The following is a 23,441-nucleotide window of genomic DNA, read 5'->3' as shown; positions in this document are numbered from 1 at the left end:
GTAGAACCCATGTGATATGAGGCACCCGAGTCAAGTATCCACTGCTGTGAAGAACTTGTTGTAGCCACAAATGCTTGCCCTTTTCCCTTAGACTGTGAGGAAGAGGAAGGAGATGAATCCTTCTTTGTGTAGGCGGATGGCAAGTTGATGTTGTTTTTCTTAAGAAGATTAGTTAACTCATCAACTTGCTTTGTGTGGCATCGATGCTCATCATGACCATACTTCTTGCAATATGCACAAGTTGGCTTATCATTCTTAGGTGGTGTCCCCTTCTTGGAAGAGGATGAAAAATCGCCTTGTGATGGAGAGGATGATTGTCCTTTTTCTTGCTGTGGCTATGACTTAGATTGCTTCTTCTTCTTGTTGGAATCTTTGCCTTGACTTCCTTGATTCCCTTGATTAGCCACCAAAGCCTTGGACTTTGAAGACTTGAGAAACCCCATGTTCAACAACTTAGATTGTTCCAATATCAATATTTCTGTGAAAGCATCAAATGAAGGCATAACATAGGAACTCCCCACTGTCAAACGATGAGTTTGGAAGCTAGACACAAATGCTACATATTCTGGTGCAAGCTTGTCCAACAAGTTGAATATCAACTGAGCATCCTTTTTGTCAATTCCACAATCCTTAAGCTTTGCTCTTAGCTCATTTGCTTTGGTGACATAATCTTGGATTGTATCAAAACTCTTGGGATCCAAGTTGGTGAGCTCATTGTCAATCTTATAACCTCTGATTTCATCAACTTGACCATACAATTTCTGAAACATATCCCAAGCATCTTTGATTGTAGTACACTTTTCAATATGAAAGATGAGGTCATCTGATACATACTTGCGCAAAGTTCCAAGAACCATGCAATTCTTAGTGAGCCATTCTAATTGAGCATTAGGATCAGCCTTAGGATCAGGTGGTGCTGCTATTGTTCCATCTATGTAATGCTGGAGACCTTTTTCCATTAATTTGCTCCATACTTTAATTTTCCATGATGCATAATTATGTGGAGTTAAAGGTGGAAATTTATGAGGACTCATTGCAAAAAAAATGAAAGAGCACAAGGAAAGAGAGGCACAATCACACAAGACACCCCCCCAAATTCACTTAATCAAAGAATCCCCCCAAAAGTGATGATTTGACACTTTATACTTAGTGCATGTACAATGGGCCACTTGCAAAAAATGGCAAAGTGGACTTTTGATTTCAATTTTACAACTACCTCAATAAGGCCAAAAGAGACTCAAACTAATAATGCAAGAGATCTAAACTAAGATCCAAGCAATTTACAAGTACCAAATAGGCCAAATAAGACCAATATCTGAAAGTACAATTTCTACTTAAAATCTCTGAAATCTAATCATATATTATGAAAGTAGATGAAAAACCATGCACTTAAAAAAAAAACGGCACCTAAAAAGGAGGTCGTATGAGCTCAAACGAGGCCTTTGAAGTTGCAGGATTGAGGATTGGACAGGTACAGCTGAGAGAATCCAAAAATTCTGAAAAACCTATGCACCAAAACCAGAAAATAACCACACCACTGCGAAGAGAACGAAAAATTATCCCAAATAAAAAAAAATTGCACCCAAAAAGGAGCAAAATTGAGCAAGTTATGGGCCTCCAAAGTTGACCCAAAAATCCAAACTGCTCAACGGAGAGGGGTCTAAAAATTTCCAAAGAAAATGCTGACTGTGCGTTGACTGGGTACTAACTGGGTGCTGTTGATTGGGCGTTGACTGTGCACCGCTGACTGGGCAGAAGGTACGGATCCCAAAAATAATTTTCAATTTTTTTTTTTGAAAAATATCCGAAAATTCCATACCGTACCGCCCGAATTGGGCAAAAAATTTCCTCCACACCCAAAAATTGATTTTCGCCAAAATAGGTCAAATTTATACTTGATTTTTATGGAATTGGCCTCCCGGACGCAATGGTGAGGTTGAAAACGCTCTAAGATGCCTCCAAAAAATGCAGTCCCTCAGATCCAAAAATAGAAGCCTTCCATGATGTCTCCAAAAACTAATCAATGAAGCCTCAATGGCTCTAATACCATGTGAGATTTTGCCAAGATCAAGGGCACAATGAAAAGTATTAAAATAGAGACAAAAGAATGACAAGAACAAACTGTATTCTCATCAATATGAAAAATGATCAACTGGATTCCCCAATACAATGAATATAGGCCTTCTTATATAGGCAAGGCCATATGGATGTATGAGCACACAATCATGACATGTGGCTCAATGAGAAATAAGGGTAGGTAAGAAATACTAGGGGTAGGTAGGAGAAATAATATAATATTCCACAAGAGGTGGATGACCCACTGAATGTGGAGTGTAACAACAAAACAAGACCACAAAAGGTGGAATTTCTCCTACAAGCTCTATCCCTATGTGCACACTTCCCTAAGTGTCTCAAATCCAAACTACGTAGAGATGCATTATCCTAAGTTAACTTAAGTAAAGTGTAATAATATCCATAATGAATATTTATTTACACCAACAATAAGTGTTATTTGATTATATAGAAAAGATAAATGGAAATTAGGTCCAATTGACATGAAGATAAACGATAGTCATTGCTAAAATCAGATTAAAGTGTATTCATTTAGGGACCTTTCATAAAATATTCTCAACTTTCACATCATAAAAATATCTTAAAATATTCATTGTTTATAATGATAAGAATTTGGTTGTTCCATACACCTTCCTTTACTATTTTAAAAATATTGTGCAGTAGTAGTATGGAGTACATTTCCTCTTTTTATGCCCAAAGATTTCATCATACCACTTTCTTTTCAAAGGAAACCAAAATTTGATGTGTAGTTACTTTCAATATCTCTAAAATAACCCTACTTCTTGGTGTTGGCATCAGTTCTAAGTTTTTATAACAAGGGTTTCTATATTTTAAATGTCTGTATTAAAATATCCATTATGCCCCCAACATTCAATTGTTGTGTTGGTATATAAGAAATATATGCATATCAAACCTTGTTCCTAAAATCTTAATTTTTTGAAATCATGGAAACATTACATAATTTAAATGAAGGAAACCAACAGAATGTAGAGAGATAAAAAAATCTATAGAGCAACTATTTTACATACCTCAAATACAAAATCATTGGGTGGAGCAATAAAAAATGGCAAATCAAGGAAAGAATGAAAGATCCACACCAAATTCTTATATAATACAGTGCAGTTGAAGGATTTTCATTCAACACAAGATAGTGAAGGGGTCGTTATAATGATTTGTTTGAAGGTTCATAAGTTAAAGGTAGTCACTACCATATAAAGAGTGAATAAATTGAAGAGCCTGATGAATTGCCAGTGTAGCATGAGGATGTATTATGTTAACAATAGCAAAATGATATTATGATGGTGGAGAAACTACAAAATGTTTTGATCATATTTTTATTGAGCATGAAAGTAACCAGCTTGAGCCCATGAATGATAGGCATCGTGTTGTAGAGTATCAACCCTTGTTGAACAAGGATATCAAATTTTTTGAGGCTCGATCAATGCAAGGAGGCATCCTCTTTGCTTCATAATTAGGTGAAGAAATATGAATGCATGAAGTTGGTAATGGTGGCTACAGTGATATATTTCAGTTGAAGGATTTTTATTCAGCACAAGATAGTGAAGGGGTCGTTACTGACAATATTCATATACGTGCAAATTTTGTTTGCATCTTTGTATAAAACATGGCACAAGTTGAAAAGTTTGAAAATTAAATATGAAGTGGTTTGGATTCACCATTTTGTGTATAAGAAGAGAGGAGAGGTCGATGTCTTTATTTATTTTCCTACAAAACAATGATGAAATGGGTCATGGTTACTATTACAACCATAAGTTGAATACATGAGATCTTCCTTGACTCAAATGAATGATAGTATACTGATTTCTTCAAAACCTGCTACTTTCTTCCCTAGCTCTCTTTCCTCTCAGCTACATAAGACTGTTTTTACTTGTAAAACTCTTGATCTGGGTTGGATGAGTTCTTATTTACTTTGTAAGAATGAACATTCCAAAAGGAACTACCTATGCTTATTAAGGCCCCAATAGTTTGAGATTAGAAGATACCAGGGGTTCTAACCACTTTGGGGTGAATATGGATATAGAGTTTAACATGAAGAGTATGACGAGCTAAGGATCCTTCCAAGGTCAAGAGTTAGAGATGCTACAAGACAGTATGATGTTTGAATCAAACATAATGAAAAAAAGTATCAAAATGATAGTGATATGTTAGAAAAAGGCATTCTTGCAATCAAGAGGTTTTGTCTCAATTTTCACAATCAAGTGACAAAGAGCTTTAAAAAATTCTTTCAAAGATAGTTAATAATAGAACATAGTCTTTCGAACAGTCACAACTTTTAGAAGAGAACAAGCCATATTCTCACAATCAAGAGTCACTACCAGAAGACATTAATGCTTGCATGAAAGATTGTAGCATCATTCAAGACAAACCATTGCAAACCTAGCACATAAAGGAATGAATGAATGAAGGTTTGTTAGTAAATCCATCAAAAGGGTAGATATATTCAATCATGAGGCCTATCAAAGCATGGATTGCAGCGAATACTATGATTGAATCAAAAGAGCACAATGCATAAAATCTTAAAAAAGGTTATAAAGCCACAAAAGACAATTGTGAAGACAAAGATGCAATCACTTGAGGGGCCTAATAACCTTGTAGAGTGACAATGGTTAGTCTAAGGGCATAATAATGAAGATCAAAACCCTCAAGGCTAGACAAAGACAATCCAATAATGAAAGTATAGTGAAGAAGGACAAGTAAATGACCTAGAACAGTAATATAGAAGCACTATCAAAGCAAAATCCTTGTCAAAAAGTTACGACAGTCATGGGAAATGGTTGTAGACCTCAAAAGATGAGAGAGATTTTGATGATAATAGTAGAGCAATTTTGGACACTAATAAGCAATTTTGACCTGGAAAAAGATACTTTATAGACAAGCCTAGATATTAGCAACATTTTGCATCCCAAAACTTTCATTTTTGGAACAAATGGGAGTCTCCCTTGGCATGAAATAATTTCTATCTGACATCTGAGCTCTTGGAATCTAATCAATCATTTGATCATCATGCGAAATTAGTTGACTATATATGAATGCATCTCTATATTTATCAATAGGCACACTACCCTTGTTGCGAGTATTGCTTCAAAAGTAAACAAGGCAAAACCAGGAGCAAACAATACATTTAATGTTAGAGGAAAGATGAATACATACCCACAGGCCTTGTAGCAACCAGAGACAAAGGTAGAAACGAGATGAAAGTAGATATTGTCTAAATAAGCTACCACCTGGAGATGAAAAACTTGGTGCCCTTCATTTGCCCGCTTGATATGTTAAATGTTTTTTAGACAAAAATCCACTTGGCGCCATTCATTTGCCTGTAATGAGCAGTTCAATATGCTAAAATGCAAGTTTTTCTATCTTTATTTTTTATTTAAGGCAATCAAAATACTTTAGTTTTTAATTTAAGATAATTTAAATGTTTAAGAAAATAATTATTTTATCTTTAAAAATTGTCTTAAACCTCCTTTTTATGAAGTAGTGGTGAAATATTTTTGATTAAGTAAAAACTTGTTTTAGGGGACCCGAAACCCTTTTACAATTCAAAAGATAAGCATTAAAGAGACTAAACAAAATAACTGCGAAACACCAGCACAAAAACCAGTAGCTAAGAAAAAGATAGTAAGAAGCCAACAAGAAGTTGGCTCCAAACCCAACATTACAAATTAATTCAAAACTTTAATAGATTCCTCAGCATTTTGAACCAAGAGCATCATCGCCTTGGCCGCTTCCCTCAGGTCGTTGTTTTCCTCTCTCAGCTGGATATCTTGCGTATTGATCTCCATCCTAGTAGTGTTCTGCCTTGTTCTACACCTGGGAGTCTGGTGGGTGGTGCTGGAAGTTGGAATATCATCAATGACAACCATATTCTTTTCCTGATTTTTCCTTTCCAGATGGTCCACCAAAGCATTCATGTTCTGAGATGAGACTTTGAGGACTTGGAGGCTATGGTTCATGAAGTTTTTTAGGGCCTTCTTGGTATGGGCGACTCAGGAGTTGATGTTGTCTTTATCCTCTTTAGTATGTTCTTTCAAGGTTCTTATAACATCCTCTAGGTGTTTCAGATCCCCTTTGATCAAATCTTTTTCTAGCCAATCCTCCATCTCGATTTCCTAATCAGCTTCACTGGTTTCTGTCTCATCCTTCTTTTTCCCAGAGTCTTTAATCAACTTATTAATCTTGTTTTCCAACTCCCTCTGTTTACTTTGCATGCTAGTAATGTTGTCGACAACCCATTTCTGGAAGTTGAAGGACTCCAGAGTATAGTTACGGGCGGTATTCAAGATGGTGGTCACAGAATCCCTACCCTGTTCAGTGCCCACAGAGTTGGGATTGTCATCCTCCTTAGCATTTCGAGCAACATTCCTACTGTCCAAGCCCATAGGGTTAGAGTGAGGGTTTTCAGAGTTACTGATAGTTCTGATACTAATTGTTAAGTACAGATGCCAAGCTAACAAGATGAGAGGGGGGGGTGAATCATACAAACTTAAACTTCTATGAAATCAACAGATTCAACCTCAGTAGCTTTAACAGATATATGTAACCAAAATTGTAAAACATGCAAACTCATAAACAGATAACATCACACCACATTCAACACCAGATTTAACGTGGAAACCCAAATAGGAAAAAACCACTGTGGGATTTCAGACCCACTAAGAAATATACTCTTCTAAAGTATGCTCGGTTAAAAGAAAAACCTATTAAAGATTACAAACACATTGCTAGATGTGACTCGGTTAAGGGATTTCCCTCAGATCTGTTAGGATCCTCACCTTGTTAGAGGTGACCTTGTTAAAGGGTTTCAAACACTCAATCAAAATGTCACCTTGCTAGAGGATTTACAAATAAGACTGTTAAGTCTACTCAGTTAAGAGATCTTCTGTCACTTACAAATAAACAACAGTAATGAGTATGTTTGCAACTTTGCATCTAAAATGCTAAAGCAGATTCTTATTTGTTCAATACAATCTAGTCATAGGACTTATCTTGTCCCTCTGCTAGGCTCCTTACTCTATTATTCAAATAGGTCTTCTGTGCTCGGTAATCACTATGTAGCGTCCCTGTGCTTACATTTTCCTGCATACATTGTTTATCAACAGTACCTTATTTATAAACAATTTGCTAACCACTTAATCTCCTTGATCACATTTCCCATGATCAATCTTAGCCATCAGATCTTCAAACTTGACCAGGTTCAATGTATCCTTCGATCTGAAAACATTTTACCTTGCCTTGGAACTTGCATACATTTCTTGGAACTTATGCTAGGGTATTGCGGTTCAATCTAAGCTGTAGATCTTCCTGTCGATCTTCCATTGCCATAGATCCTTAACAAACTTCATACATGTTGTATCAATCATTTAATCATAACCAACTCATCAGCTTCCATCATTAAATAACACATGTATACATCCAATGCATTCTGTTATTACTCGGTTGCAACTCGGTAAATACTAAACTTCACTCGATAGACATTCTGCCTTCATTAACCGATAGCGATAACCTTAGGGTTTACCGACTAGGTTCCTTGCTCGGTAACATAGTATAGTATTAACCTTACAAACAATAGCATATGAAGGATATCAAAACAATCTAAACAACATGATCTCATCATTGTCTAACTCGGTAATAGTTGCCCATTGAATAACTTATTCTTCCCCTTATTCATCACATTCTTTCCGTGTCTTTTACCGACATCTTAATTCTCTTCAAAACATACTTCTTAAGATATGGCAACATCATACTAAATCAGAAAATCAATTTCTTGACATCAATGACAAAATAATATTGTGAAGATAGTAAACATCCTTAATCAGTTATATCCATAATTATCCACAACCTTCTCAATATCCTAATTAAAATGCCAACAATCTCTTATTGTCTGTTATAATGCCAACAATCTCCCCCTTTGGCATTGATGGCAAAACCAATTGATTTGACCTAAAATATTCAAATTCAGATTGCTGTGATTGTGATTGCTCAGATTGCTGAAATGCTCTCCCCCTGTCATTAGTCTTCTCCCCCATACATTAGTCTTCTCCCCCTTTGACAACAATGCCAAAAGAAAACTAATACATAAGTTCTTCTTGTGTGAAGTAATTCCTTTGTTGTTCGGTATCAACTCAGTCTCGGTTAGAACATTTTATCTTCAATTCTTGTTCCCTATTTGTTTCCTACACACCTTTAGAAAACATCCTTAAGTGTGTAAATCAACATCAACTCCGAAAATATATTCTTTAGAGTCATTGAATTGATGCTTTTACTGAACTCGGTTAGTGAGTAGAAGATAGGGGTAGGACCCCTAACTTACTTCTGAGATACTCAAAAGTGTCTCTTGGTAGTGGCTTGGTAAAAATATCTACTATTTGTTCCTTTGAACTAACATACTCCAACACCACTTTCTTCTCTTGAACTTCTTCTCTAAGATAATGATATTTGATAGAGATGTGCTTTGTCTTAGAGTGCATAATAGGATTCTTTGAAATGTTAATGGCACTAGTATTATCACAAAATATAATTACTGGCTCGGTAACTTTCTCATTTATGCCAGGTTCCAACAATTGTTTGATCCATTCTATATTGGTACAATTCAATGCTGCAACAACATATTTAGCTTCTGTTGTTGACTGTGAAATACATCCTTGTTTCTTGCTAAGCCAACCCACTAGTCTTTCTCCTAAAAAGAAAGCTCCACCACTTGTGCTTTTCCTGTCATCTATGTTGCCTGCCCAATCAGTATCAGTATAAACTTTTAAATCAAAGTCATTTCTTTTCTGATATACTAAGCCATAATCCTCAGTGCCTTTCAAGTATCTGAAAATTCTCTTGATTGCTGTCATGTGTGTTTCCTTGGGATCTGCAGAGAATCTTGCAACTATACCTACTGCATGTGCTATATCTGGCCTACTGTGAACAACATATTGCAACTTTCCAATCATAGATCGGTAAAGTGTCTCATCAACAGATGTAGATTCATCATTCTTTGATAGTTTATAGTTGGTAGTCATAAGAGTACTTAATGGTTTTGAATACTCCATTCCAAATTTATTCAAGATTTCCTTTATGTATTTGGATTGAGTAATGAAAATCTCATCTTTCATTTGTAGTATTTGTAGACCTATAAAATACTTTATCTCATCAATTAATGACATCTCAAATTCTTTGCTCATTTCATTTCCAAAGTTCTTGCATAAAGAATCATTTCCACAAAAGATAATATCATCAACAAATATGGCTGAGATTAGTATTCCATTTTCATCATTCTTCATGTACATATTGCTATTTTCACTTGTCCCTATAAAACCAATCTTGATTAAATAAGAGTGCAATCTTTCATACCATGCTCTAGGTGCTTGTTTCAGACCATACAAAGCTTTGTTCAGTTTACATACCTGATCTTTATTCTCTCCTTCAACAAATGCTTCAGGTTGTTCAATAAAAACTTCTTCTTCTAATATACCATTAATGCAGATTTGACATCCATTTGATATACTTTGAAATTCTTGTAAGCAACGTATGCCAACAATGTTCTTACTCCTTCAAGTCTTGCCACAAGTGCAAAAGTCTCACCATAATCAATTCCCTCTTCTTGAGCATAACCTTTGCAAACTAGTCTTGCTTTATTTCGAATGACCTCACCTTTTTCATTCAGCTTGTTTATGAAAATCCACTTTGTACCGATTACATTTTTGTCCTTTGGTCTTGGGACCAGTGTCCATGTGTCATTCTTCTTGATTTGATCAATCTCTTCTATCATAGCATTTATCCAATCTTCACTATTAAATGCCTCTTTCACTATCCTTGGTTCAAATTCAAATATCAGACATGTGTTTTGTCTCAGTTTGTTCCTTGTCATCACTGGATCATCCTTATCTCCTATAATCTGACTTGATGCATGATGTCTTCTGACATACTTGGCTAATATAGGCTCGGTAGGTTCTGTATGATCTTCTTCATCACTCGGTAACTGGATATTCTCTTCATTTCTTTCAACAGTTTTCTCGGTAGGACTTCTTGGTTGAACATATACAAATCCTTCATAATCTTCTGATTCTTTTGAGTTTCCTTCATCATTTCTTTCTGCAAATTCATCAATTTTCACATTTGCACTTTCTACTATTTTGCTAGTTGATTTGATCAAACATTTAAATTCTTTGCTTCTAGAAGAATAACCAAGAAATATTCCTTCTTCACTTTTCTGATCAAACTTACCATTTCTGTCATCTTTGTGAACATAACATCTACTTCCAAAGATTTTAAAATAACTTACATTAGGTTTCTTGTCATACCAGATTTCATATGGTGTCTTCAAGGTTCCTTTCTTTAGTTGTACTCAGTTCAGAGTGTAAACTGCAGTGCTGATTGCTTCTCTCCAAAATGTTTGAGGTACTTTCTTTTCTATCATCAAGGTTCTTACACAATCCACAATTGATTTGTTTCTTCTCTCGACTATCCCATTTTGCTGGGGTGTTCTCGGTGCAGATACTTGCCTCTTTATACCATGATCATTGCAGTATAAGTTGAATTCATCAGAAGTGAACTCACCTCCTCTATCAGATCTAAGACATTTCAGTTGTCTTCCTGTTTCATTTTCAACTCTTGCCTTGTACCATTTGAACATTTGAAAAGCTTCTGATTTTTCTTTTAAAAACATTACTGACATCATTCTTGAGTAATCATCCACAAATAATATGAAATACTTATCACCATAATAACTCTGAACTTTCATAGGACCACAAAGATCGGTATGCAAGATCTAAAATTCCCTTAGAAGTGTAGGACTTACTTGTAAAGCTTGATCTTGTCATCTTACCCATCTGGCATCCTTAGCATATAGCATTTTTAGGTTTCTCAAGACTCGGTAGACCTCTTACTCGGTGCTTCTTACTTATTTTGATCAAATTATCAAAATTTACATGACAAAACCTTTTATTCTATAACTGGGTATCATCTATCTTTGCATATAGACACTTATTCCGAGTTGAGTCAAGGTGAAATGTGTTACCTTTTGTTTGTGTCCCGATAGCTGCTAACTTTCCATGCTTGTCATGAACTTTGACAATTCATTTCTGAAACTCTATTCGGTATCCTGTATTGTTTAGCTGTGCTACACTCAACAAATTGTATTTCAAACCTTCAACCCAATAAACATCATTACATTTAACATTGTCAAGAAGTGTTATAGATCCTTTACCTCTCACTAGACATGGTGCATCATTACCAAATCTTACATAACCTCCATCATAATCTTCTAACATAACAAACTTGTGTTTATCACCTGTCATGTGATGTGAGCATCCAATATCTATGATCCAAGAATCATTAGTATTTATGTGAGATATTAAAGCTTTTTCTTCATACCTTTCTTCATCTAATCCATCTTTGATAGCCACATAAACAACTTCCTTTGTATCAGTTTCATTTGATTTATCATCATTAGATTCCTCATCAGCTATTAGACATGTCTTTTTATCTCTTCTTCTGAAGTCTCGGTGTCCTCTGTAATGATTATCTTTCTGTCTATCATCTCCGTAATCTCTCTTTTCACTGGATTCTTTGTTAGGACAATTAGAAGCCACATGTCCTATTCTATCACAGTTAAAACATTTCAAAGGCAACTTTCCTTTGTACTTACCTTTTCCTCTCGGTAGCCTTCTGGCTAATAGTGCTTCAAACTCTTCTTGCTTTCTGATTTCTTCATAAAGTTTGTGTACCTCCTCCATGTTTTTGCGAAATCTTTCACTTGCTCCACTGTGATTCCCTTCAGAGTACTTATACTTTCTATCATTGTAATCATCAGATTCATCAAGATGAAAAGAACTAAATGCAGACTCAATTTTATTTACCTAAGACCCACTGTTATCAAAGTTACTTAACTCAAATGCATGTAGCTTACCAATAGTAGCATCCAAAGAAACTGACATATTGGGTACAAACCTCAATTCATTGATTGCAGAGACTCAAATTGCATAAGCAGGTAGAAGGGTTCTTAATAGCTTACTTGTGACATCTTTCTCTTTAATGGTTCCTCCTACTCCTTTAATTTGATTGACAATCTCCTTTAACCTTGTACTGTACTGAGTTATGTTCTCACCTTCATTCATTCTCATAGATTCAAGTTGTCCTCTTAGACTATCCACTTTTTCTCTTCGAACATGTTCATCACCACCATACATAGATATGAGCTTGTCCCACATTGCCTTGGCATCATTGCAGCCTTCTAGATCATTAAACTTTGAGTCGGTCAATGCAGATGTTATTTCAATCATTGCTTGAATATGTTCTTGCTTTGCCTTTATCTCTTCCATTGTCAATGGATAGGTGCTAGGTGTAATGAAATCATTCTCCAGATAATATACAACATATTCTCCAATTCTTGATAGGTACAACTTCATCCTTTTCTGCCATGTAGAGAAACTTGACTTGTTCAGCTTTGATGCATCCCTCTTATACATCTTTAGATCTTTTTCCTCAAGTACCTTTAAAATTTTCTTCTGGAGTCTGAAGCTCTGATACCAATTGATAGTTCTGATACTAATTGTTAAGTATAGATGCCAAGCTAACAAGATGAGGGGGGGGGGGGTGAATCATACAAACTTAAACTTCCATGAAATCAACAGATTCAACCTTGGTAACTTTAACTGATATATGTAACCAACACTGTAAAACATGCAAACTCATAAACAGATAACATCACAAAACATTCAACACCAGATTTAACGTGGAAACCCAAATAGGGAAAAACCACTATGGGATTTCAGACCCACTAAGAAATATACTCTTTTAGAGTATGCTTAGTTAAAAGCAAATCTTGTTAAAGATTACAAACACATTGCTAGATGTGACCCGGTTAAGGGATTTCCCTCAAATCTGTTAGGATCTTCACCTTGTTAAAGGGTTTCAAACACTCAATCAAAATGTCACCTTGCTAGAGGATTTACAAATAAAACTGTTAAGTCTGCTCGGTTAAGAGATTTTCTGTCACTTACAAATAAACAACAGTAATGAGTATGTTTGCAACTTTGCATCTAAAATGCTAAAGCAGATTCTTATTTGTTCAATACAATCTAGTCATAGGACTTATCTTGTCCCGTTGTTGGGGCTCCTTATTATGTTATTCAAACAGGTCTTCAAGCTTCTGTGCTCGGTAATCACTATGTAGCATCCCTGTGCTTACATTTACCCGCATACATTGTTTATCAACAGTACCTTATTTATAAACAATTTGCTAACCGCTTAATCTCCTTGATCACATTTCCCATGATCAATCTTAGCCATCAGATCTTCAAACTTGACCAGGTTCAATGTATCCTTTGATCTGAAAATGTTTTACCTTGCCTTGGAACTTGCATACATTTCTTGGAACTTGTGCTAGGGTATTGTGGTTCAATCTGAGCTGTAGATCTTCCTGCCGATCTTCCATTTCCATAGATCCTTAACAAACTTCATACACGTTGTATCAATAATTTAATCATAACCAGCTCATCAGCTTCCATCATTAAATAACGCATGTATACATCCAATGCATTCTGTTATTACTCGGTTGCAACTTGGTAAATACTAAACTTCACTCGGTAGACATTCCACCTTCATTAACCGATAGCGATAATCTTAGGGTTTACCGACTAGGTTCCTTAGGGTTTACCAACTAGGTTCCTTAGGGTTTACCGACTAGGTTCGTTGCTCGGTAACATAGTATAGTATTAACCTTACAAACAATAGCATATGTAGGATATCAAAACAATCTAAACAACATGATCTCATCATTGTCTAACTCAGTAATAGTTGCCCATTGAATAACTTATTCCTCCCCTTATTCATCACATTCTTTCCGTGTCTTTTACCGACATCTTAATTCTCTTCAAAACATACTTCTTAAGATATGGCAACATCATACTAAATCAGAAAATCAATTTCTTGACATCAATGACAAAATAATATTGTGAAGAAAGTAAACATCCTTAATCACTTATATCCATAATTATCAACAACCTTCTTAATATCCTAGTTGAAATGCCAACAATCTCTTATTGTTTGTTATAATACCAACAGTTACCCCCTTCATCCTCTTCACCAATGCTCTCATCCTTTTCATACTTCATATCCATTTCAAAATCCTTACCCTTTTCCTCCTCCACATCACAGTGCCCCTCCGTATCCACATTATCTCTATCAACTTTCCTTTTTTTGTGGGTAGAAGCATTAGGTTGTTCCTCATCCAAATCCGAATCTTTACCACTCTCAGAGATATGTGCATTCGTGATCAGAGGGTCATCTTTGGTTGCCCTAGCCTTGTCCTTCAGATGTTCATAAATGAGCAATATAAGCCCCTGATGGGCTATAGGGTAGGAGTTAGGATTTTTAGCGTGGTCAGCAAGACTCTCATTCAGAGAGGACGCTAAATAAAAAAGGCAACGATATTTTGGCCCCATGATGGAAGTGGTTCAAAATAGCAAAGTGATAATTATAGATTTTTGTGAATCTATCGTCAACAGTTAAGTACTCCATTAAAACCCTTAAATTTTTTTGCCAAAAGGGCTTTACCTACTGGGGAATGTAATAGGAAATGTTGTCTTTCTTCACAAGCTTGCCCTTCTCATCCTCCGATTTCGGGAAGATTTTGAACGCCTTAGTTGCATACTTCCGATCTCTATTATTACTTTTATTCTTATTATATTTTTAATGGAAATAAAAATAAAATAAAATATAATACATATGCTAATATAATTATTTATTATTTATAAATAAAATTAATATTTAAAATAATTAATAATTTACAAACAAAAATATTACAAGCGATCATTTAAAAAAATATCTATTATAAATCAAAAGTTATGTATAAATGTACATAGAATATAAAGTACCTAGTTTGAAAGAAATGTTGTTTCTTTTTCAATTAAAAGCCAAATAGGGGAATTTACCTAGTAGTTGAGGGCCTTCCAATTCTTGTGATATGAATTGTTGATTTAATGCCCCATACTTGCTGATTTAATGTCCAACTTTTGTATAATGTGTTATCAAATGAGGGATACCTCATGACTAATAGTATAGAGGAGTGGTAGTCATTTATTTAATCATTTTTATTTATGTGACTAATCATTTAGTTGTTTTTCTTACCTAATGACCAAATTAGTCATTTATTTAGTCATTTATAGTTGTGTTTTCTTACCCGATGACCAAATTAGTTATTTATTTAGTCATTTATAGTTGTGTCTTCTTACCCGATGACCAAATTAGTCATTTATTTAGTCATTTATAGCCGTGTTGCAAAAAATGACTAAAATTTGGTCATTTTTTACTTATCGTGACTAAATTTTTTAGTCACCTAGTCATTTATTGGCCATATTTCTACTAGTGTTCTAAATCTAGCCTCACAAAAATAATAATAACCTTACAATATTTCTTAGGCACCAACCAATAGGAATTGAAACCAAAGAAGGACACATCAATAATCAATTTGATTTGCTAGAACCAACCTATAGGAGACACCAATCCCCTAATATAAAGATTGAGCTCCAACCTAGGCACTAAGCACCAACTTAGATTATGAGACTTCAACCTTAATTACAAACTACTTATAGGAATAACAAAATATTTGTCATGAAAACCTTTCAAACTCAATCTACAACATTTGAGTGATCTGATCTACTTTATAACACTCTTACAATGTGTATAGGATATTGCATATTAGCTCATACACTTTACAACATATATTCATTCACTACTTTCTTCACCTCCTCATAAAATGAAAACACACATACTTGGAGTGAAACTCTTTGACCATATATATGCATTCTTGTTTACTATTTACAGCTTCATCTCATCCTAGAACCAATTTACCTTTTCCACAAGTCAACCAAAGATAAATTACTTAGTTCAAACATTATGTAATGTGTAGTTAATTTGGTCCCAAATAAAATGCGTTACTCCAAGATTAAATAACACAATATGTGTTTTCTATCATGAACACAACTAGTCCCATATTATCTCTGCATGCTTCCTCCACCTGGTGCATGTTTCCTTCCTTTTTTCACATGCCACATAAAATCTTGCATAGTTAATGGCCTAACACAATATGCATTCTGTCACTTCTAACTTCCTGTCCTCTAGAGAAAATCCTCTAAAAATTGAATGGATTTATCTTCGTGTGTAGCCTCCCTTACTATCCCAAATTCAAGCTCAAACTCTCAACTACGATAGTATGTAGTATCAATAAAAATGACAATCCAAATAGATACATTTATTATACCTAAGAATAAACTCTAGAACATGACATAAACACTCCCAAACTTTCACAAATGTGATAGACATTCAAGACGAAATGATCCTAGTCCTTGATCCCAATTTTGTTTTTATAATTTGATAACATTAACATTCTACAAGAGAGTATTCAATCATGTTTCCAACAACTAGTATTTTCATAGCCATTTCCCCATAGTGGGAATATGAAGTGCAAGTTTCAACTTATCAATAATTCATAAATATAAATTGAGGCCTAAAACCTACAATCAAAAGTATGGGTTTGAAACCCACAATCAAATTATCCATTTGAAACCTGCAATCAGATGATTTAAATGGGTTTTAATTTTTCTATTTTCAAATTCTTCATTCCTTTTCTTGATAACCAAATGCAAATTTCTTAATTTAAACATTATGTCATGTGTAGTTGTCTTGCTCCCAAATCAAATATGTTACTCTAGGATTAAGAATACACCTGTGTTTTGTATCATGAATATAACTAGTCCCAAATTTACCTCTGCATACTTCCTCCACCTGGTGCATGTTTCCTTTCTCTAGCACATCCTACTAAAACTCTTGCACCACCTACCACAATGCACATTCATTCACTGTTAACTTCCCATCCTCTAGAGAAAATCTTCTTAAACTCAAATGGATTTGTCTTTGTGTGTATCCTTACTTACTGGTCCAATTATCAAGCTCAAACTCTCAACTTTGATAGCATGCAATATTAAGAAAAATGATAGTAGAACTCGATACTCATATTATCTCTAAGAAATAAATTTTAGAACATGACACAAACATTCCTAAACTTCTATAAATGTGCTAGACATTCAAGAATAAATGATCCTAATACTTTTTCCTAATTTTACTTTTATAATTTGATAATATTAACATTCTACAAGAGAGTATTCAATCATTTCTCGAACAACTTCCACAACTTCCACATGCTTCCTTGACATCATTCATCATCATTCATCCTTTTTCATGTTCTGTAGGCTTCCTCGACATTAATGAAAATATATTCATGACATCAATGACAATATATACATAATAGAAACAAGTTCTCCTTTAGCTTGATTTCAAAAAAAAATTGTGCAAAATGATAACTGTACACACCTAAAATTGTCCTGTCCTTTTATTTAATTATTTTATCCTAAGCCTTCTATTAATTAAATATATTTTTATTGATTTAATTAACTCACTATGTCTTTTCTATCCTAATATTTATTTAAATTATCCTTTCCCTAAATTAAATAAACATTTTATTTCTTTAATTATCCCCATTTCCTCTATTAATTAAACAAATCTTTATTTATTTTATTAATTCATTAGCTTTTTCCCTCCATGGCATTGTCATTTATCTCTTGATTTTATCCTAACCACCTTTCTAATATTTCATCCTTTTCCCTACCTACCATTTAATTCTAGCCGACCATTTGTCCTTTCACCTCTTAATCTTATCTCTTCATTTTCTAAAGTGTTCTCTATATAAGAGGATTTCTTCATCCTTTCACAACCTAATCCAACAAATAGCTAGCTAACTAATCAATGATCAATCAATCTTCATGCAATCAAGTGACTTCACAACCACAATTTGTTCTTTGTTGAACTCTTGTGCACACATAAAATATGAGAGCAATCATATCAAACAAGATCACTGGAGATAGAAACAATGGAGGTCAAACCCTACTAAGTATGTAAATGGTGCAATCTTTCCATTTTATTGTGATTTACATGTGTTTTGGTTCTTTATTGATGTATGTTGGATTCTTGATTGTAGAATTAGGGTTTATGTGGTTGGATCTTTGTTGATTTTACAATAATTTAATATTCCAAATTTCACCATACACAATAACTAATTGAACCTTAACATTTACTTTACTCTATTAAAGTACCATTAAGTACAATAAAGACACTAGTACAAACTTTCAGTCATGATGACTCATGGTATCAACATAAGTCAAAAAAATTTGTGAGGATTCAATGCCATTTTCCCTCTTGGTCTTTTCTTCTATAAAATCTACATGTAGAAATAGGGGTCAATTTTCTACAACTAGTAATTTAATAGCAATTTCCCCACAGCAGGAATATGAAGTGCAAGTTTCATCTTATCAATAATCCATAAATGAAAATCATAGATGATTTATATGGATTTTAACTTTTCTAAGTTTTCAAATTCTTCACTCCCCTTTCTTGATAACCTTGGAACATGGCTGAATTATCACATAGCCAAAGATAACAAAAGGAATCCTCATTTTGTGTAAACAAAATTGAACATGTTATAGATAAATACAACAAAATCCATCAAAAACTTTTTACAAACAAAAGATAAATAGCAATATTAATGTAAAAAATCCAAGTTCAAGATATTTTATGCTGATTGTAAAAAATGCTCACAAAAGATCTAATATATTAGACCTAGAACCATCTAAAGAAATAGAAATTTATACAAACAAGCTATAGCATTTCAGTTTACTTTTTCCAAATATAAAATATTTTTTCTTTGTATATACACGTGTAGTCTAGCATATAATATTCGGCAGCAGCATATTTAATTTGAAAGAAAAAAAACAAAAAATAAACAGAATATTAGTTGAAACAAGACTTACAGATATGGATCTCCATCAATTTCAAATATTTGTTGGAATGACTAGTTAAAATATTTGATGTTTGATGCTTGACGGCTAAGACATATCTTGTTCTTGTCAATCCAACAAATATTTGAACAGTTGATTTTATCACGTTTTATCGTCTAAGAACTCTGCATAGATTTGACTCTGTTGTTATTGTTATTCTACGTACAGAGTGACTTGCCCTAATGGGCCACTTGTTTCTTCTGCCACCACTGTTGGTCTTTCAAACACTTGCACCACTCAAACCTTCCTTTCTGCTCTAAATTTTCAGGGTAGCTAAAACGTGTGTATGAACTAACTTGTAATAAATTCATTACTTTCTCACCAGAACTTATAGATAAACTTAAAAACCCACGCATTCACCCTAAAATAATACTCTCTGACTGAAACATAGGCGTTAATTTCCTTCCTTGTAAAGCAAGTCACGAATGAAGTTTTATTACCATCTCTCGTAACTTGAACCAGAAGCATGAGTCCCAAGTTTACTGCTTAAGAAATGGGGAAAATGTAGCTATCAATTTTTAAAAAACATGCCTGTTCTTGCTGTAATGACAAATCTAAGACTATAACTAGTTTTCTTTGAATTTTTCAATGACTTTGTACATAAGATATGTTCTGGTATATTACAGTCGACTGTCAGATAATCCTAATCCTGGAATTCGTTCATCTAATTTTTTTGGTCCTTTCTAAAGCAACTCTTCCCTTCGGCTGATTGTGGTGGCCGCAGACTTTGTCGAAATTAGTTTTCTTCCATGAAAAGCAGTACCTTAACAATAATAATTTCATTATTGTAGATTGCTCTTCACATCTATTTAAGTTGCACTAACCACTGAATTTGTCGTCAACATCTCTCTCTTCCTAAGTTAGTCATTCAAAGTTTAGCGCTTTCAGGTTTACTTGTATTATATTACTGTAAAAAAGTTCAGTGCTTTAAGGTTTTCTTGAAAAAACATGACGCTGTATATGTTCATCAATGCGTTTGTTCTTCTTGTGTTATCGTCCAGTATGCCCGGTGTATGTTCTGTCAGACTCTTGGGTAGCCTGAACCATAATAAGCATAATATATTTAGTGTTCTTAAGTATGGTGCAAAAGCTGACGGAAAAACAGATGATAGCACGGTAAGTGGAAAGTTTCCAATGAATAAAGTTTATCAAAAATTGATGAAAATTTCCATTATGATTACTCCTTTTCTTTTGTTAATTTATGTTTTGTGAAATGTAGGCCTTTCTAGCAGCTTGGAATGCTGCCTGTTCTTCAACTGGGTCACCAGTTGTATATGTCCCAAAGATGACGTTTCTGATCAATCCAGTTATCTTTCAAGGGCCATGTCACAGTAACAAGATTACAATGCAGGTGAAATATCCAATTCTGAAGAAATTCATACATTTCTATTGACTTTTTGAAAAGACCTAAAAAATACCACCAAAATCTTTGCAATTTCGTTCGTGTTGGTTTACCTAGAAATCGGTAGATACTATTCCTGATGTGCTCTAGTTCCGAGCAGGTAGCTGGGAAGCTTATTGCTTCAACAGATAATAGCTTGTGGAGTGAAAGCAGCATAAATTATTGGCTGCATTTCATGAATGTGATTGGCTTAACAGTTGAAGGTAGCGGAATTTTAGATGGACGAGGAGCTTCTTGGTGGACACAGGTGAATGGAAAGGTATGAATGATAGGAACTCGACTACAACATATTCTTAAATATAATTATTCTAAAGAATTTTGATTTTTCATATTATACTAAAGAGTCTCTTTATTCAAGTATAAGTAATCATAATAAAAATTCTGTGGCTGGCAACCCAACCCTATCACCTAATAATCTAAATTAATAAATTAAAAAAACAACTGTAGTATTACTTTTTTTAGCTTTTATGAGTGCGTTGTCATAGCTTTTAAAATTGATCTTCAACATGTCATTTTCTATGGCTGACTATGATTTTATATATTTTGCATGAGCAGAAGACAAATCAGATTGGACCCACGGTACTACTTCTACCTCTCTTGTATTACTAATTGTTTAAAAAATCTACACCACCTCTTTTGGAACCAATTAAATTATAAGAATTTCTAGTATCCAATGAAGCTGTTTTCCTTGGTAAACAGACATTGAGATTTACAGGCACCGTGAATACCATAGTTAGAAAGATCACTTCAGTCAACAGCAAGCAGTTTCATATAAACTTCGATACCTGCAATTATGTTGAGGTTGAAGGTGTGACTATTAAGGCTCCGGGTGACAGTCCTAATACTGATGGAATTCATGTGGGACAGTCTTCCAATGTTCAAATTAGAAACATCATTGTAGGAACAGGTGACTTTGTTAACTCATACAATGAATGATTAATTTTAGTTGGTGGCTCTGAACGTATTGTTGATGAATTAAATTGGTTTTAATCAAATATTTATTTGTTGATGGAATTCTTAATAAAGTTCTTTCTCTATTTATTTTCAGGAGACGACTGTATTTCTATTGGACCAGGATCCTTCAATGTTGATATTGAAGGAGTTACATGTGGGCCAGGGCATGGAATCAGGTAGCATTCATAAATATAGTTTTTTTTTTTCATAAATTGATATGTTAGAAAACAATGTTGGGTGCTGATAACATTTTGGTTCTGTGTTGTATGTAATGAAGTATTGGAAGTCTTGGTGAAGATAACGCCCTTGCTGCTGTAAAGAACATAACAGTAAAAGGAGTTTCTTTTCATGATACACAGAATGGAGTAAGGATCAAAACTTGGCAGGGAGGGAATGGTTTTGCAACTGATATAACATTCCAAAATGTGAAAATGGATAACGTACAAAACCCCGTTATAATTGACCAATATTATTCTCCATATGGAAGTCCTACAAAGGTATACATTATCTGATGTTACTACAGCATAAGCTTCAACAATTGTAATTGATGATGGCAGATATTTTATGTTTGTTGTTGTTATACTTTTGCAGGGTGATTCTAAGGTGAAGATCAGTAATGTCCTATACAAGAATATAACTGGAACATCGGCTACAAATGCTGCAATTGCTTTTGAATGCAGCCAAAGTGTGCCTTGTGAAGGAATCAAAGTAGACCATATAAACTTGAGCTATAACGATGGAAAAACAAATGCTCAATTTCTGTGTAAGAATGCACACGTGACTGCAGTTGATGTTGGGGCTGTAAGCCCAACCCCCTGCCTCTAATGTTAGCTAGTTCGGAGTCATAGCAGCAGTTAGATTACTGTATACAATTTTTTAATTTTTTACATTAATAAACATTTCTTTTGGAGGAACTGATTTTTGTATATGGGTTCTTTTGTGTACACAAGTGGAATAAAAATATTATTGATTGTTTAATTCTTAGACTGTAGCTTGATCTATGTGTTCATATAAATGAAACTTATAAATTCATTTTTTCCTACATCAATATGAGATATATTCTTAATGTCAAAAACTACGAAAAAGTATATTAAATAAATGCTACACATATAAGAATGTTCTAGATTCAAATGACAACCAATTTACCAGAAATGAACATTAATTCTAATATAATTTCTCAAATTTTTTTTGTTCTCAAATAGACTAGTTTAAAGTTTCATTGATTAAAAAGACCCAACTCTAATAAACTATAACCTCAACCACAACTCATAGATTTCCCTCTAATTAAATCTAAGATTTATTAAACAACCAAAACCTAACACCATGATTTATCCTTAAACCCTAACCCAATTTGAATTCTTACTCTAACTCTAACCTTAATTGAATCCTAATTGAAGTTTAATACTAACCCTAATTCCAATTAAACCCTAACCTGAACACTAATTTTAATTAAATACCATAAGTAATCTCAAGTATTATTCCAGAATAGTAACCCTAATTGTAGGCTACCCTTGACCCTAATATAGCATTAACTCTAACCTCAATCTAACCCTGATTAAATCTAATCCTAATTAAACTCTAATCCTAATTAAACCCTAACCCTATTCTAATTGAATCTTACTCCTAATCGAACTATTCATCCCAACCCTAAGTACAATTGAACACTTAGCATGATTGTAACCTAACTCTAATTAACTAACTCTAATGCAAATATTCCCCTCTAATTGAAACCCAATCTTGACCTAATCTTAATCTTAACATTAGCCCCAACTATGTTTGAATCATAATGCTAATTGAATTTTAACTCTAACCTTTTTTAACCCTAGCCATAAATCAAAGATTTTTCCTATAACCCTTATTAAACCCTAACCCTAACCCTCACAAAGTCCTATTTGTAACCCTAACCCTAAATTAACCCTACATATAACCCTAACTTAGCCCTAAAACTAATTAAATCCTAACCATAGCCTTGTATTTAATTGAACATTAAACCAAATTGAGTCCTAAACCTAAAACTAATTGAATATTAAACTAAATTCAATACAAACCATATATGTTCACAAAATTAAATTGAACCCTAACTCTAAACCTAATCCAACAATAAATGAAATTGA

General features: G+C 34.0%; 1 protein-coding gene across 1 annotated transcript; it reads left to right on the top strand.

The window, feature by feature from the left end:
* Positions 1-3,562: 3,562 nt before the first annotated feature.
* On the top strand, positions 3,563-22,152 carry LOC131050635 (polygalacturonase-like). The gene is made up of 10 exons (XM_057984842.2): positions 3,563-3,676; positions 16,070-16,108; positions 20,025-20,087; positions 20,191-20,322; positions 20,474-20,632; positions 20,929-20,952; positions 21,073-21,280; positions 21,422-21,503; positions 21,605-21,824; positions 21,919-22,152. The coding sequence occupies exons 1-10, from the start codon at positions 3,563-3,565 to the stop codon at positions 22,150-22,152; spliced, it is 1,275 nt and encodes a 424-aa protein (XP_057840825.2).
* Positions 22,153-23,441: the final 1,289 nt, after the last annotated feature.

Source organism: Cryptomeria japonica, chromosome 10 (assembly GCF_030272615.1).
Source record: "Cryptomeria japonica chromosome 10, Sugi_1.0, whole genome shotgun sequence".
NCBI classification, from domain to species: domain Eukaryota; kingdom Viridiplantae; phylum Streptophyta; class Pinopsida; order Cupressales; family Cupressaceae; genus Cryptomeria; species Cryptomeria japonica.
This window is presented reverse-complemented; position numbering and strand designations above follow the sequence as displayed.

Coding starts and splice junctions, on each gene's coding strand:
- LOC131050635 (XM_057984842.2), top strand. CDS start 3,563: ATGCATGAAGTTGGTAATGGTGGCTACAGTGATATATTTCAGTTGAAG. Junction 3,677..16,069: donor TTCATATACGTGCAAATTTT/GTTTGCATCTTT, acceptor GAACACAACTAG/TCCCATATTATCTCTGCATG. Junction 21,281..21,421: donor AAACATCATTGTAGGAACAG/GTGACTTTGTTA, acceptor ATTTATTTTCAG/GAGACGACTGTATTTCTATT.